At 36.5% G+C, this 15,561-nt stretch overlaps 4 protein-coding genes and 1 long non-coding RNA gene across 6 annotated transcripts; 3 read left to right on the top strand and 2 right to left on the bottom strand.

The window, feature by feature from the left end:
• Window positions 1-46: 46 nt before the first annotated feature.
• Window positions 47-4,844, top strand: LOC103852357 (LEAF RUST 10 DISEASE-RESISTANCE LOCUS RECEPTOR-LIKE PROTEIN KINASE-like 2.7). The gene is given in 5 exon segments (XM_018656682.2): window positions 47-1,324; window positions 1,779-2,483; window positions 3,508-3,531; window positions 3,640-4,020; window positions 4,023-4,844. Coding segments are annotated over 5 exon segments (2,532 nt in total). The 5' UTR covers window positions 47-618; the 3' UTR covers window positions 4,739-4,844.
• A 1,182-nt stretch (window positions 4,845-6,026) lies between these two features.
• On the bottom strand, window positions 6,027-6,901 carry LOC117131653. The gene is made up of 2 exons (XR_004454743.1): window positions 6,663-6,901; window positions 6,027-6,569 (listed from the first exon to the last, which is right to left on the bottom strand). It is a non-coding gene; the product is annotated as an uncharacterized LOC117131653 (long non-coding RNA).
• Window positions 6,325-9,537, top strand: LOC103852354 (LEAF RUST 10 DISEASE-RESISTANCE LOCUS RECEPTOR-LIKE PROTEIN KINASE-like 2.4). Of its 2 annotated transcripts, XM_009129259.3 has the most exons (5): window positions 6,325-7,078; window positions 7,176-7,268; window positions 7,376-7,414; window positions 7,525-7,551; window positions 7,626-9,537. In XM_009129259.3, the coding sequence occupies exons 1-5, from the start codon at window positions 6,382-6,384 to the stop codon at window positions 8,741-8,743; spliced, it is 1,974 nt and encodes a 657-aa protein (XP_009127507.1). In that variant the 5' UTR covers window positions 6,325-6,381; the 3' UTR covers window positions 8,744-9,537. The 2 variants fall into 2 exon arrangements, with proteins under 2 accessions (XP_009127507.1, XP_009127508.1); XM_009129260.3 differs by lacking the exons at window positions 7,176-7,268; window positions 7,376-7,414; window positions 7,525-7,551 and having other exon boundaries at window positions 6,325-7,117; window positions 7,635-9,537.
• Window positions 9,174-10,013, bottom strand: LOC103852356 (glycerophosphodiester phosphodiesterase GDPDL3). The gene is made up of 2 exons (XM_009129261.3): window positions 9,671-10,013; window positions 9,174-9,534 (listed from the first exon to the last, which is right to left on the bottom strand). The coding sequence occupies exons 1-2, from the start codon at window positions 9,771-9,773 to the stop codon at window positions 9,227-9,229; spliced, it is 411 nt and encodes a 136-aa protein (XP_009127509.2). The 5' UTR covers window positions 9,774-10,013; the 3' UTR covers window positions 9,174-9,226.
• A 295-nt stretch (window positions 10,014-10,308) lies between these two features.
• On the top strand, window positions 10,309-15,436 carry LOC103852353. The gene is made up of 10 exons (XM_009129258.3): window positions 10,309-11,694; window positions 11,913-12,148; window positions 12,498-12,771; window positions 12,926-13,040; window positions 13,111-13,235; window positions 13,458-13,539; window positions 13,611-13,722; window positions 13,798-13,955; window positions 14,023-14,143; window positions 14,235-15,436. The coding sequence occupies exons 1-10, from the start codon at window positions 11,334-11,336 to the stop codon at window positions 14,523-14,525; spliced, it is 1,875 nt and encodes a 624-aa protein (XP_009127506.2). The 5' UTR covers window positions 10,309-11,333; the 3' UTR covers window positions 14,526-15,436.
• The last annotated feature ends 125 nt before the right edge of the window (window positions 15,437-15,561 follow it).

Here is a 15,561-nt window from a genome sequence, read left to right as displayed (position 1 = left end):
CAGCAATTTGATTAGATTTTCAACCGGCAACGTCAAAGACTCAAGTTAAAACTGGAAAGTATCTTAATGAAGTATCCACCAGATATTCGAAAACTGGAAGGTATCATAATGAAGCGAGCATATGGTCTTGACTGCCAAAACTATAATTGCCTTAGACTAGACAAGTCATGTAATATATGGCTTCCCTGTCCAAATCTATTGCACAAGCACAGAATTATATCAATGGGTTCTTAAAAAAATATGAAGAGACGACTTCAAGAGTTCAGTAATAAAGCTATTAAAGAAAAGCTTATGTATTAAAATCTACTATTGTTGTTTTTTTTACCTATATGTTGTAAGGGCTTATAAAACTATTATACCATGAATAAAATAATGAATGGTGATTTCCTTAAATAGAGAATTTTCCACATGATAAGTCTTTTAATGTTTAGCATCGAGAAAAACAAGAAGAAGCTGAGATCTTTTGAAGTAAACTAATACTGACATGTCAAGTCTCCACTTCTGTCACTATATGACTTGACTTTGTCCTCATGTTTATGTTTATTTATCTCTTTAAATCACATTTACAGACCTAACCCAAACACACAAATTCCTTTGTTCAAAGATAGCAAACAAATCATGTATAGTCTCCCCACTTCTTGTATGATCTTGTTCTTCATCTTCTACAGGTTTCACCAAATTCTTTGTGCTTCAAGTGAAAAAGAAATTGGGAGGTGTGACGCTCTGTTCCAGTGCGGTGACGTCACCGCTGGCTTCCCCTTCTCAGGTAGGAATCGTCCAGAGGTTTGCGGTCATCCATTACTGCGGCTTCACTGCATCAATAACATCACCTCTTTAATCATCTCAAACCAAGAGTTCTATGTTCTGAAAATAAATAAAACATCTAACACTCTTACACTTGCCAGACCAGACCTTTTAGGTTCCTTTTGCTCCTCTACCTTCACCAAGGTAACCTTGCCCACAGAAATTTTCGAACTGTCGCCAACCTACAAGAGCGTCAATGTATTCTACCTCTGCGACCCTTTTCTTTCTTACCCTTCGAGCTCTAAATGTCCTGAGATAGGTCCGATCTCACTGTCTGAAAAACCTGAATATAATAACACCTGCCGAGAGAGTTTCACCGTAAACCTTCCAACGAGTTTTCTTCCAGAAGAGAAAGAGTTAAATATGACACATTTGGAAAGTGCTCTTAGAGAAGGGTTTGAGGTGAAGGTGAATATCGACGAGAATGCTTGTCAAGAATGTTTATCCTCTCATGCTTTTTGTGGCTTCGACCAAACCTTTCCATCAGGAGTTAAATGCGGTCCACTCTATCCTCAGGATGGTAAGTTTCTTATGCATAACTATCATTTCATATCTATTATTTACTCCTAATAAGGCAAAGACATGCAGTATGAACATAGTGATGCTCCAGATATTTATTGAGCTTCTTGTGGCTCACAAATTGAAACTGAAAATGGCAGATTTCTAACATATCAATCAATTAGTAAGCTATTTGTCTAAGTGGTCTCTGTTTTGATCTCCCTCGGTTAATTTTCATACAAGATATAAACATAACTGGATATTAACTTAGCATTTAGTCAGTCTCTTTCACAAATTGAATTTTTTTGCTTCTACATCGGTCAGTTTCCTTAGTGAATGCCATTGCGGTTATCATATTTTGTAAAAATGGATCCTATTCTTTTGTTGGGTCATTTAGTGTAACTAAGACTTTTATTAATAATTTAATACTCTGGTTGCTCTTTGTGATTCTAAGTTCTTAACTTGGGTAATTTCAGCTGAGGACATTCGCAGACGTTGTAGTGCCTCGTTTAGCTGTGGGGATCAAAAAGATCTCATGTACCCTTTCTGGATTCCTGGTAGGGAAGATTGCGGCCACCCTGACTTCAAGCTAGAATGCAACGCAAGTTTCGCAGAGCTTACAATCTCCTCTGTCAAGTTCAGAATCTTAGAGATGAACTATAGTTCTCGTGTCATAAGACTTTCGAGATCGGATTATATCAGCAATATTTGTCCGCTCAACCCAGTAAGTGCGCCATTTGAAGAAAATGTCATCCCATTTGCCCCGGACACCGAAATGCTGACAATTTATTACGACTGCCGCACAGAGCTAACACAGTCTGTTTCTACTTACGTTGGAGAGATTTCTTGCCATGATGATGTGCGGAGTTACTATGTAACTAGAAACCTCTCTTCCCCTTTGCTTAGCGGGGTTAGAGGCCTTATAAATGACTTCAAGGGTATTTGCAGAAGAAATGTCAGTATTCCTGCATCTAGACCCGCACTGGATAAACTAGAGAGAACACCGACTCCAGATAATCTGAAGAAGGCTCTTGAAGAAGGTTTTGATCTTGCATTTAACGAAGATTGTTCCTTGTGCATGGTCTCTGGGGGTGCATGTGGATACACTCAGATTTCAAGCAGATTCGTTTGCTATTGTGACGGTTGGGTCCATACCAATATATGTGATCATCTCTTTTGGGGTAAGATCTCTTGCTTACATGTTTCTTGTACCAGAACCACCTCTTTTGAAAAATTCTGTCAACTCCAACAAATGTTTTAAAAATGAGAGACCTTGATTGGTTTTGTAGCTGCCACCCGCAAACACTGCGGGCTGGTAGTGTTGTTGATGTTTAAAACAATCACATAACTTTGACATCCGTTTGTACTGTTCCAAACTTTTCAAAATTTAAAGCTTGTTCTTTCTAATGTTTATATGGTTGTTGGTTGATAAATTAAAAGTTTTAAACTATTTTCATAACAACTTTAAACTAAAATAATATCTATCAAAAATATTAACCACTAATATATAAGATATATAGAAATCAAATGAAATATTAAAAATATAATAATAATATTTATAAGAGAAACAGTTTTTTATTATTGTCGAAACTGAAAAACAACAAAAACATATCATTGTTATTAATAATATTTTTTAAATATATTGTATTTTAATACTGATAATTTTTATTAAACATCTAATGTATGTACTAATCAATCAATCATAATTATTTTGTACCATAAACCCGTTTTCTAACCGCTAGTCGTATGAATTATTTAATAACGCTTGAAACTGTAGTCACTTGCATTTGTACTCCCACACATGCATTCACAATCGTTGTGTTTAAACTAGTCATACTCTAGATTATTTTAAAACGAATCAAATTTGTGTAAATCGATAATTTAAATCTGATAAATTCAGTAACATCAAAATATATTATAACTAGTTTAATTATATCATATTCACTATCAAGTTATCCATATCTTTTCTCTCTTACCTTGATCTTTTTTAGTATATTTACTTTTTCATCAAAGTAAGTTTCTAGTTAAATATATATATATTTTTTAAAATAATATAAATGTAAAATATTGAATAAATTAATGAATAATTTGTCAACTAATAAAGTAATAAGCCCTTAAGCTCCTAATATTTCGCATATTATACATTTGTTTCCGCATATTATACATTGATTCGAAACTTTCCTAATGCGGTTATATTTGATGCAGGGTTTTCTATTAAAGCGAAACTAGGTACTCTCACCTTTCTCCTTTTCTTTCAATAAACCTGATTTGATTCCCATATACCATACGGCAACATCTTAATTTTATTATCAAAACTTTGGATTGTTTTCGTCTTAGGATTCGGAGTTGTTTTTTGGGGATCAGCGGTCAGCTTTTTTTTGGTAGGAATCTTCTATGTCATGTGGTGCACAAAGAAGACATCAGAGGATCTTAGACAACACGATCTAAAGGCCCTTATTCCACTGAAACAGTATAGCTACGCGCAAGTAAAGGTAATTACAAAGTCATTCGTTGAAAGGGTTGGGAAAGGCGGATTTGGAACAGTTTACAGAGGAACCCTTTGTGATGGCCGTAGTGTTGCAGTGAAGATCTTGAAAGACTCAAAGGGAAATGGGGAAGACTTCATCAATGAAGTTGCGAGCATAAGCAAAACTTCTCATGTCAACATTGTAGACCTACTTGGATTCTGCGCTGAAGGTTCAAAGAGAGCAATTCTCTATTTGAAAATGGATCGCTTGATAGGTTTATCTCGAAAAATGCTTCAATGAGTTTGGATTGGATGACACTACACAACATCTCTCTAGGAATTGCTCGAGGTCTGGAGTACTTGCACCATGGCTGCAAAGCAAGGATTGTACATTTTGACATAAAACCACATAATATACTGTTGGACGAAAATCTTTGCCCAAAAGTTTCAGACTTTGGCCTTGCTAAGCTCTGCAAGAAGAAGGAAAGTATCTTGTCACTACTGGGCACAAGAGGAACGATAGGGTACATTGCACCTGAAGTGTTTTCAAGAATGTATGGTAGCGTTTCCCACAAGTCAGATGTGTACAGCTATGGTATGCTAGTCCTTGAGATGATTGGAGAAAGGAACAAAGAACGAGCTGATCAAAACTCTGCATCAAACGCAAGTTCAATGTACTTTCCAGATTGGATATATAAGGATCTGGAGAAAGGAGAGAATGAAAGGCTTATGGGGAGTGGAATCATCAGCGAAGAGGAGGAGATAGCAAAGAAGATGACACTGGTGGGTTTGTGGTGTATTCAGTCATCTCCATCAGATCGTCCACCGATGAACAGAGTGGTAGAGATGATGGAAGGAAACTTGGACGCTCTCGAAGTCCCACCTAGGCCTGTTTTGCAAATTCCCCCAGCTCCTCTTCAGGATTCTTCTACACTTTCTGAGGATGTTTCTGCTTCAACAGAAGTATAATCCATGAATATTACATAAAGAAAGAATATATAAACGTACAAAAATAGGAGTATGTTTCAAAGCTCTCATTTAAGATATTACTTTTTGTTTTTGACCGCTCCAAAAACATATCTACATTGTTTATATAAACCCATCATACTTTCAAATATATCAGCTATCCCATTATATGGCAGCTTCCTCTGTTTGTTTGTTGCCTAAGGAAATCTGGATAGATTTCACTTATTTATAAGGGTTCATACTTCTTTTTTTTCTGTGTTCCCAGGATCGTCTTTCATAAGAACAATGAACCGCAGTTTGCTAAAAGAAAGCAAGAGAGTAATTGGAGCTGTCAAATGGTCCGTCCAGACTCCAGAGCCCAATTGAGCTTGACCAATTAGACCATTTCAATTTTGTGAAGTAATGGTTGGTCTATATTGGACAATGATCCAAACAAATGTCCAAGACCAATAGAGACCATGTCCAGATGGGCATGCCCGTGGGAATTGCATACTAACTTGTCTTAAACTTTCTTATGTGGAGAGCGGTTATTTAGAATCTGTCTCATAATGAAAAGGTAACCAAGAGAAACTAAAGCATCGAAAGAAGACTGGGGACATACAGACTTACTGCAGGCTACAGCAGCTGAATCCCCAACAAAATATTTAAGCTTCCAAGTCCATTTATATACTTTTTAGGTTCCAGATAGTTCTAAAGTAACACAGCTTTGGGTCATGAAAACACTTTTAGTTTCAATTCAATAAAGTAAAAGAATATACAAATGGAAAGTCCTTAAAAGAAAAACCAAGACTTCTGATGAATGATCTTGGGGAAGGACTAACCTTTTAAGGTTCTTCCATAAATTTCCTCTAACTTATCGAATACAACAACCTCATTGAGACTATTAGTGACTAAATTATATATTTAAGCCTCTCGTCATGGTGAAGACCCTCTAACCCAGTGCGTTACATAGTATCGACAAACAGATTAGAAATCTCGTACGTCTCAACAACGAGAGCAGCTGGAGGAAAAGGTTTTGAGAAAGCAATGGAAAGGTGGTTTGCAACAAGATGAATTATATTCTTGTGATCGGGTGTTAGCTTTAATCTACTTTCAACTTTTGATAGAATTCAAACTATAGCTGCATATATAGTAAAAACGTTTTTTTCTTAGGGATGAATCAGTTTTACATTAGTTCAGAAAAATAAAATCATTCATATATTTTTTTGTTTGAACACCAATCATTCATACATCTAACACTTCATTATGTTGAACAGAGACTAGAAATTTGATCTATCAGTGAAAATTTGAAAGTTTCAAACTGGTTCTTTTACCTTTTCAGTGTCGAAATATCTCATCTAAACAACGCGTTTCAAAAGGTCCACCTAAGAAAGACTCCAAATCTCTTTGTACCCGTCACTATCCTTAGTATTTGACTTTCCCAGTCTCATAGATCTTGTTTAGTCAGCTTCACTATAGAACGAACTAATTACATATAATGTTCTAAACCACAAAATAAATAATAGATAATCATTGACCGATCTCTCTGTATCCGTCACTATCGTTGCTTGACTTTGTTCTTCACCATCTCTACTTGCTTCTTATCTATCTCTCTCTTTTTGTTTCCCTTTAACCCAGGGGCTCACTGTTCACAGATCAAACCAATCATGTACTTTATCTCCATGTATCCTCTGGTCTTTTTCTTTCTCTTCTCCATATTCCACCATCTTCCTTGTGCTTCAAGTAAACTTGAATTATGTGAGACTTTGTTCGAATGTGGTAACATCACCGCCGGTTTCCCATTCTGGGGAGGGACACGTCACAGAAATTGCGGCCATCCGTTGCTGGAGCTTCTCTGCAATAAAAACAGCAGTACCTCTATTATCATCTCAGACCAAGAGTACTCAGTTTTCCATCTAAATCAAACATCCAACACTATTAAACTTACCAGACCAGACTTTCTAGGCTCTTTTTGCTCCTCTGCGTTCACCAACACAACCTTGCCTCCCCAAATTTTTGAGCTTTTGCCAACCTACAAGAATATCACTGTATTCTACCATTGTGACCCTTTTCTTCCTTACCTTTCAAGTCATACATGTCCCAAGATAGGTCTTATCTCATTGTCTGAAAATCATAACGGTACATGCCGTAATGGTTTCACGGTGAACGTTCCGAAGAGTTTTATTGCAACAGAGAAAAAGTTGAATATGACCAATTTAGAAAGTGTTTTAAGCAAAGGGTTTGAGGTGAAGTTGAAGATTGATAGAAAAGCATGTCAACAATGTTTATCCACTCATGGAAGCTGTGGATTTAACCAAACGTTGCCATTACGAAATAAATGCAATCCACTCCATCCGCAAACTAGTAAGTTTTTGAATTCCCAGTCTGTTTTGCATCATCTTTGTTGAGTAATCATCTTAGCAATAGAAATGTCTGTACCAAGAATGTTTTATATGTATAGAGTCAGTGGGTGCTTGTGGAAATAATCAGACCTTGAGTAGATTTGTCTGTTATCATAACCATACCTCTGGTTATGGACCAAGGATGTCTGATGGTACGATCTCTTGTTCGATTTTTCCAATGTTTTTCCACAACAATATCGGAAATTGTTTCTCCAGTTCCGAACCGAACGATTTTCCTTCTGCCAATGCATTGATGCAGGCTTGTCCTCTGGATCGGTAGTAGATTCTGGAGACCATGGTAAGATCTCATGTTCTTTTTTTTTTTTGCAATGTTCTACCACAAAAAACATTGGAAATTGTTACTCCATTTCGAACTGACTTTTTCATGGTGCCAATGCAATGATGAAGTCGTGACGTCTACTGCAGTGGCAATAGGTGCCTTACCTGCTTTTCTTACGAAGCATAATGTGTTTATAAAATTTTCTTACAGCACAATTTTCTTGTTACAGGTTGCGCAGCAGGTGTTATATTTCTGGCGGCATTCATAACGGTGTGTCTCCATTGCCAACAAATATCACATGATCCGGCTCAACAAAACCTCAAGACTGTTCCACAACCAAATATCGAACCATATAATCCACTGAAGAAGTATAGTTATGCACAAGTGACACGAATCACAAAGTCATTTGCAGAAGTGGTTGGGAAGGGCGGATTTGGCACTGTTTATAGAGGAACTCTTTGTGATGGCCGTATCGTTGCAGTGAAGGTATTGAAAGACTCAAAAGGCAATGGTGAAGACTTCCTCACTGAAGTTGCAACCATTAGCCAAACTTCTCATGTTAACATTGTTACACTGCTAGGATTTTGCTCTGAAGGTTCCAAGAGAGCAATTATTTATGAATTTTTGGGAAATGGGTCTCTTGATAAGTTTATCTCAAGCAAGACCACCGTGGATATGGATTGGCCCACACTTTATGGGATCGCTCTAGGCGTTGCCCGTGGTCTGGAGTACTTGCACCATGGTTGCAGAACAAGGATTGTACATTTCGACATTAAACCACAAAATATACTCTTAGATGATAATCTTTGTCCCAAAGTTGCAGACTTTGGTCTTGCTAAGCTATGCGAGAGGAAAGAAAGCATCTTGTCACTACTAGACACAAGAGGAACGATAGGATACATTGCACCTGAATTGTTTTCAAGAATGTATGGTAGAGTCTCACACAAGTCAGATGTGTATAGCTACGGAATGTTGGTACTTGAGATGATAGGAGCAAGGAACAAAGAAAGAGCTGCTCAAAATTCTGCATCTGATGCGAGCTCAATATATTTTCCTGAATGGATATATAAGGATATTGAGAAGGGAGACACTGGAAGGCTTAACATGGATGGAATCGTCTGCAAAGAAGAGGAGATGGTTAGAAAAATGACACTGGTGGGTTTGTGGTGTATTCAGTCGTCCCCAATAGATCGTCCACCGATGAACAGAGTTGTGGAAATGATGGAAGGAAGTGTGGATGCTCTTAAAGTGCCTCCCAGGCCTGGTTTGCAAGTTCAAGTAGCGCCTCTTCAAGAATCTTCTACCCTCTCAGAGAACATTTCGGTTTATACAGAGTATGATCCATGAATGTCTCATATAAAAGAAGAAACCTCTTTGAAACCATATATATTCATGAATTATATTTATATGCCTTCTGTCTTTTTTACTTTCCTTGTGACTGTATTTAGAAATCCCTTGAAATTAAACGTATTTCACACATCAGCAAAATACTGATCTGCTTGTTTGTTGGCAAGTGATACAAGAAGTTTTTTCAGATGTGTGCTATGTTTTGGTTTTTCTTAGAATCATAAAAAATGAACAAATAAATAATAATTTAAACCCCTGAATTTAGTCTGAGTCATTACTAAACTTTAATGCTTGTTGTTCAAAAATCCGTATTTCCTACTACACACTTAATTAGTTTATTTTGAACGTGCACGTTTCAACCAAATTCTTTGACATATCATTTTATTGGATTTTCCAAAGACCAAGGGTGTGCGTGCTTGTAGGGGATTCGTGAGTAGTAACAAGAAAAGTACAAATTATGTTCTTACAGAAAAGGTAGTTGAGTCATAAATACTTACAAGAAACATTATTGAGATCTCTCAAGGAGAAATCAATGGTGAACCAACCCTGAGTAGTGACTCCATTAACCGGGTAAGATTTTTGGCGATTTGGGTAAATATCTCCAATATTTGAAGCATTGTTCAACTTTAAATCAGGGAAGGAAACCCCATGTCCATCTTTGGTTAGCTGAACATCACAGCATAGAACAGCACCGGCTACACTTGTCTGCATTGCGAAGTTGTAAGCATCAATACTTGAATCTGGAAACAATCCAGAAAACCCACCACGAGCAATCACAAGTGGAGCATCACCTGGTAAGAAACAGAAAAGTAGTCACAACCTCTTCTACTGCATATATGTTCTACTTTCTCTACGTTTTCCCTATTTTTCTTGGAGATTCATGCGTAAAGAAACTAACAAATAAATAGAAAGTGAGAGATGTCTAACCACTGAAAGTCTGCCATGGACTTTTTGATCCTTTAGCATCAATTTGAGCCGCAAACAACTGAATCAGAACAATACTATTGAGTAGAACTGTTGAAGCTCGCATTGTTGGATTACCAATCCGGGAAGTCACTGGTAACTTCTTTGTTTTCACAAGCCACAGATAGAACAATGTTGCCTAAGCATTGGTCCAAATACAGAGCATCAAGAGTTTTTTTTTCTAATAAAATGGCTTTTTAGTTGACTCTGGAAGTCGTCTCCTCCTTCAATATTTTAATAAACACAAATTTTCTTTTTTTTTCTTTTTAATATGAATAAGAAAGTAGAAAACCCAAAACAAATGAATCGTATTGGTCATTTACCCGATCAGCAGCTATAAAAATAACCTCTGCCCTTCGTTTTAGTTACTTTTTCCAAACCTTTGTTGATATTACATAAAAGCCAGTTCTTCCGGGAAATCTTCACGGTTATATGAGAAGGACGTGTTGGCAAACCTATACCATACTATCTCCAAAATCGTTTGTCTTTATACGTTTAACTTATCCACCATTGGGAAGCTAAAAGACTAGAAAAGTCAGCAATTTGATTAGATTTTCAACCGGCAACGTCAAAGACTCAAGTTAAAACTGGAAAGTATCTTAATGAAGTATCCACCAGATATTCGAAAACTGGAAGGTATCATAATGAAGCGAGCATATGGTCTGATTGCCAAAACTATAATTTCCTTAGACTAGAAAAGTCATGTAATATATTGCTTTCCTGTCCAAATATATTGCATAAGTGCAAAATTTATCGTTTCTTGCTGTACAACTAATTATATCAATGGGTTATTAAAAAAATAATGAAGAGACGACTTCAAGAGTTCAGTAATAAAGCTATTAAAGAAAAGCTTATGTATTAAACTCTCTACTCAATAAGTATTTACAGTTAAAGAGAAACTTGAAGCCTCTTCACCCACCAGATTTTCGAAAACCGGAAGGTATCATAATGGACCCAGCATATGGTCTGACTACCAAAACTATAATTGCCTTAGATTAGACAAGTCATGTACTTTAAGGCTTCCTGTCCAAATTTATTGTACAAGTACAAAATTTGTAGTTTCTTGCTGTACACGTAATTTTATCAATGGGCTACGAAATAATCACATGCACTGGCGTCTGAGTTTTATTAGTCATTCGTTTTGGCTTAATACGAGTTGTTTTGTACTCTATATTTTACAATAGTGTGGATTAGGTTTGCCAACAAGTCTCTCTCATGTCCCACTGAAGATTTCATAGAATCAGATATATAAGTAATAAAAGGGAGATATCCTCCTTAACCAAGCTGTCCACGTAGGCAATTTTAATCAACCAATTAGAGAGGGTGTTTTTGCCATGTCAAATATGTGTTGATTTTCTTGGGCTTCGACTTACCATAATTTTTAAAACAATAGAACCCAACCCATTAGACCATAGACAGACCCAGCCAGCGACCAAACCATTTCGACCTCTCCCTTACGCGTCTCTCAAATCCTATTAACCTAAATCGAATCTTCGTCCCTTTGTCGATTCTTCATCTCCTTTGTCGATTCCTAATCCCTTTTGCTCTTCCTCTTCTTTGATCCGTTTCACGATCTGACCCTAAACAATCAATACAACTCCACTCCGTTCTCTCTTTACTCTCATTTATGGATTCGTTTTGCTTTTCTCCTTCAGATTTTGTTTATATAACTCTTAATCCGCATTTTCTCCTTCTTTTGTTTATACAACTCTTGATACGAGTCTTATTCCGATTAAGCTTAGTTGCAATGAGTTCCAACGGAAGTTCCATCTCCGAGAAACCAAAAGGCGTTGAGTCTGACTCCTCTCCCGGACCGATCAAACCCATCGGAACACCCCATGTCTCATCCAACCACTCAATAGGCGATCTCCACTCGAAGCGAGACAAAGGCGAAGCGTCGGTCACTTCCGGTCTGACCAAACTCAGCGGCAAAACTGCTGTCTCTTCCGGCGTCTTGATCGGCGTACCTATGTCGAAGAACCCCAATGGTAAGAACCCTTATCGTTTCATTATGAGATTATAGTGTCCGTCTGATTACCAGTATAAAAAATAGAGAATCTGAAGCTATGAGGTTTAAAACAATGAGATGAGCAAAATAATTGTTTTTAGTAGATAATTTTTATACTAGAGTAAATAGAAACGCATGTGAAATTGTGGATTTTTAGTTCCCTTTTTTGATGATGGTAACGTTCGTATTCCTATGCAGGTGCGATCATTCACAGCACGAAGGCTGGTGTCTCCTCAGGTGTTAGAGGCAAATCTGCTGTCTCTTCCCGCGTCAGGGGAAAAGCTATTGTCTCGGCCGAAGTGGTGGCTTTCAAAGATGTGAAATACGGACCTCATGATGGCGAGTTGAGGTTCCGATTGATCCATTTTTGGGAAGCTCGAAATGTTGTGTCAAAGGTGCTTATCGGTCTCGAGATGCTTCTCATCGACCAAGAGGTATAACCCAAAATCTTGCTTACAGATTAGTTTAGAAATTGAAACTTATCGTTCTAGACTTTACTTTGGCAGAGACTTTATGATTAGAAAATAATTTATGATTTTGGTTTCTTGGTCTCACTTTGGCAGTTTAGTTTTGCTAATAAAAAAAGAGAACATATTCCATTAAAACTTGCTAATAAAAAAAGAGAACATATTCCATTAAAACTTTGACTGATGAATATTTTAGATAATTTATAGCAAGTGTTTGCTTTTATTGATAGTACAGTAACTATAATTTTGTTGTTGATGCGTTTCTATGATTTCCTGTCTAGCATTTCTGATTTAATTTCTTTACTGATGATAACAGGAGACTGTCAGCCAGGGTTTCATCCCAGCTGGGAAGATAGACACTTATTTGCCACACATGAGAGCTGGTGGCCTTTACAGACTCAACAGTTTTTTCGGTTCTCACAACAAGAATTTGTATCGTGTTGCGGAACCAAGTTTCACCGTCACATTCTCATCGACTTCTGTCCTCTCTGATCTAACGGACAGTCCGGTTTGTTTCCTTGAGGACCGGTTCCGGATCCATGGATATGAGGAGTTCGATGCTGCCTGCGACTTGAGAGGGGATCTTTATGGTAAGCTCCCCGTGTTATATAATGTGTTTAAATCGATCAAGTATGTTCAGCATTCTTTGTCTAGGATAATGTTTTGATCTACACTTACAATTTTAGGCTACATTTTTGGGTTTATGATAAATAAAGCATTGAGTTTGTTTATTTTATCTTGCAGATTATGTTGGCCACATCAAGCTTGTGAATGGACAGGTTCTAAGTGATAGTCTCATGCTAGATGATGCCGAGATAGCTTCATCACGCCGCGTCTTGCTCCATGTTCAAACACATGAGTAAGCTAATCTATTTTTTTCATATTCATATGTTGTCTCTCTCTTAACACATGTGTTTTGTATGTTATAGTGGTCCGGTGATGAAGTTGTACCTATGGGACAAGGCTGCCTCAGATTTTAGTGAGAAATTTAAAGCATCTGGAGGAACCGCACGTGTTGTTTTGGTCACTACTTTAAACCCGAAACGATTTGGAGGTCCGTATTATCAACCTTTTTAATTTTTAAGCAGGACACAGGATGGTCAAGGAGTCTTATCTGGTTAGGTTAGCATTGGTAGTAGAGCTGCTTTTGGACATATACATATACATATGAGTAACCGATAGGTTCCGAGATAGCAAATATTAGACATATATATATTTCTACATCTCATTTACATTATAACTTTGCATATGTATTATAACAATGTATCTGTTATAGGTGCCCTCGCTCTCTCCTCTATGACGCCATCACGTGTTTTCTTGGACAAAGATGTTCAAACAACCGAAGAGTATCTCACTTGGTAAGCATTCTATATTTAAATTTTGGCTGTTGTATTCCACATTGTATTTGATGTTTGGGTGTTGGCTTCAGGATGAACGCGAACTTATCTGTTGCCAACAGAGTTAACGCAGACGTTGTCACTAAGACTGAGACAATGACCATAGGCGAGCTCTTATTCTATATTCAGCAGGAAGATGCCAAGGTTATACAATATCAATGATTAACGCCTTCAATATGATAGTCTTAATCTCTTAATTAATTGTTTCGCATCTTGCAGGTTGCTTGGTTTGAGTGCATAGCAACCGTTGCTGATGTTGTGCACGGTTCATCCTGGTATTACATAGGCTGTGGTGTGTGCCACACTAAGGCAACCAAAGGGCCTACCACCCTTATGTGTAAAAAATGTGGGAAACCCGACATTGTTGGTGTTCCACAGTAAGTGACTCAGCTGTACTTATTCTTATACTTTAATGCACTCATTATAACTCTGCACATGACACAGGTACCTGGCCAAGATCTCTGTGTATGATAATGAGGATCAGGCGTCTTTTGTGCTCCTCGGTGATGCTGGACATGAGTTATCGGGAAGAAAAGCTTCAGAGTTGGTTGCAAGTTATTTCGAGGTAATTACAACCCTGTGTGCTTATGTTATTTGAATCTATATTCTCCAAGATAGCTAGATATATATAGTGACAGTTGTTTAATGTATATTAGGCTAATGAGAATGTAGAAGATGACCACTTGGTTCCGGTACCTCAGGCTCTTATCGATACCATTGGACAGACTCGAAAATTCATTGTGAAGGTATCAGATCACAATTTGACAGGCAAGACCCAAGCTTTGACTGTGACAGAGGTCCTCACCCCAGAAGATCAAGAAGCTGAAGCCCAAGGAACTCTGCAGAATGGAGTTGCTGATGGTGATCCTTCCACATGCGCTGGGATAGTGAAGAGGGCTGCTGATAAGGTCGAGGCAGAAGACCCCAAGCGAGCCAGATGTGGCTAGGATGTGTTGAATCGTGGTTTTATGATTACTAAGACTCTATGCTTTGTTTTTTTTTTAATCTCAGACTTTGTGTTTGCAACATTGAACTATCTTTCTTATTGTCTCTGCATAATGTTTTTTACCTTAAGTTTGATGTTTGAGCATCTTTGTTTTGTTGGATTTGAAGCTTTTACGAATTTGGTTGTTTTAAGTCTTGCAGTTTACATTTACAAATGCATTCACGAATAGATTTTTTAAGAAAAAATTGTGTTCTAATCATTAAAGGTTTTGGTTTTGAGCAACCATGTAGCATCATGCGAATTTAACATGGCTTAGACTGTTGGTCTAGGAGGTTCAACTGATTCCATTATTAGGTTCATATTTTTTTTAAAGCAAGATACTTAAGGACCTCAAGAAAGAGTTTGGTTGCAATGGTACACTGGTTGCAAACACAATAATTGCATATAAATAAATATATTATCAATTCAAATATCACTAGAATAAATTATTTACATATGTTCAGAATATTTAATATTAAATCAAACATACAGGGTTTTTTATCAAAGAAAAATTATTTTATCACATAAAATACAATTTAAAAATACTCATGCATTTGAAATATTTAGTAAAAAAATGAATATCAATTTTTTACATATCACAAAAATATTTATTATAATAAAATTATACTTTTATTGTGTAAGAATATTAAAAACACTTATGTATATATAAAATTATATACAATATATATAAGGAGATATATCTCTTTTGTTTTAAAAAATTATGATGTAAACTATTATTTTGGATTACACAATATAAATTATTTTTATATAATGATGATTACCAAATAACAATTCATTATAATTTACGATAATATAATAACAAACCTAATTATTTATTTAAGATATGAATATTTTATAACAAAATATAAATTATTTTAAGACAATGATAATTCTCAAATCAATAAAATTTCTTTTTAATTAATTGTTAATTATATACTAACAGATTTATTTATTTATTAAGGATAATAAATCTTTAAGCTGATTTAAATTTAAGTATG

This window comes from Brassica rapa, chromosome A02, assembly GCF_000309985.2.
Source record: "Brassica rapa cultivar Chiifu-401-42 chromosome A02, CAAS_Brap_v3.01, whole genome shotgun sequence".
NCBI lineage: Eukaryota > Viridiplantae > Streptophyta > Magnoliopsida > Brassicales > Brassicaceae > Brassica > Brassica rapa.
The sequence above is the reverse complement of the archived record's forward strand: the minus strand, read 5'-3'. Positions and strand labels throughout refer to the sequence as shown.

What these genes read in the sequence shown, in the direction of transcription:
- LOC103852353 (XM_009129258.3), top strand. Translation starts at nt 11,334, where the DNA reads ATGGATTCGTTTTGCTTTTCTCCTTCAGATTTTGTTTATATAACTCTT. An exon ending in AAACCCGAAACGATTTGGAG is followed by an intron (nt 13,236 to 13,457) that starts GTCCGTATTATC and finishes TATCTGTTATAG; the next exon opens with GTGCCCTCGCTCTCTCCTCT. An exon ending in TGGTTGCAAGTTATTTCGAG is followed by an intron (nt 14,144 to 14,234) that starts GTAATTACAACC and finishes AATGTATATTAG; the next exon opens with GCTAATGAGAATGTAGAAGA.
- LOC103852354 (XM_009129259.3), top strand. Translation starts at nt 6,382, where the DNA reads ATGTACTTTATCTCCATGTATCCTCTGGTCTTTTTCTTTCTCTTCTCC. An exon ending in TCCACTCCATCCGCAAACTA is followed by an intron (nt 7,079 to 7,175) that starts GTAAGTTTTTGA and finishes TTATATGTATAG; the next exon opens with AGTCAGTGGGTGCTTGTGGA. An exon ending in TGGACCAAGGATGTCTGATG is followed by an intron (nt 7,269 to 7,375) that starts GTACGATCTCTT and finishes GCATTGATGCAG; the next exon opens with GCTTGTCCTCTGGATCGGTA.
- LOC103852356 (XM_009129261.3), bottom strand. Translation starts at nt 9,773, where the DNA reads ATGCGAGCTTCAACAGTTCTACTCAATAGTATTGTTCTGATTCAGTTG. An exon ending in TCCATGGCAGACTTTCAGTG is followed by an intron (nt 9,535 to 9,670) that starts GTTAGACATCTC and finishes GTTTCTTACCAG; the next exon opens with GTGATGCTCCACTTGTGATT.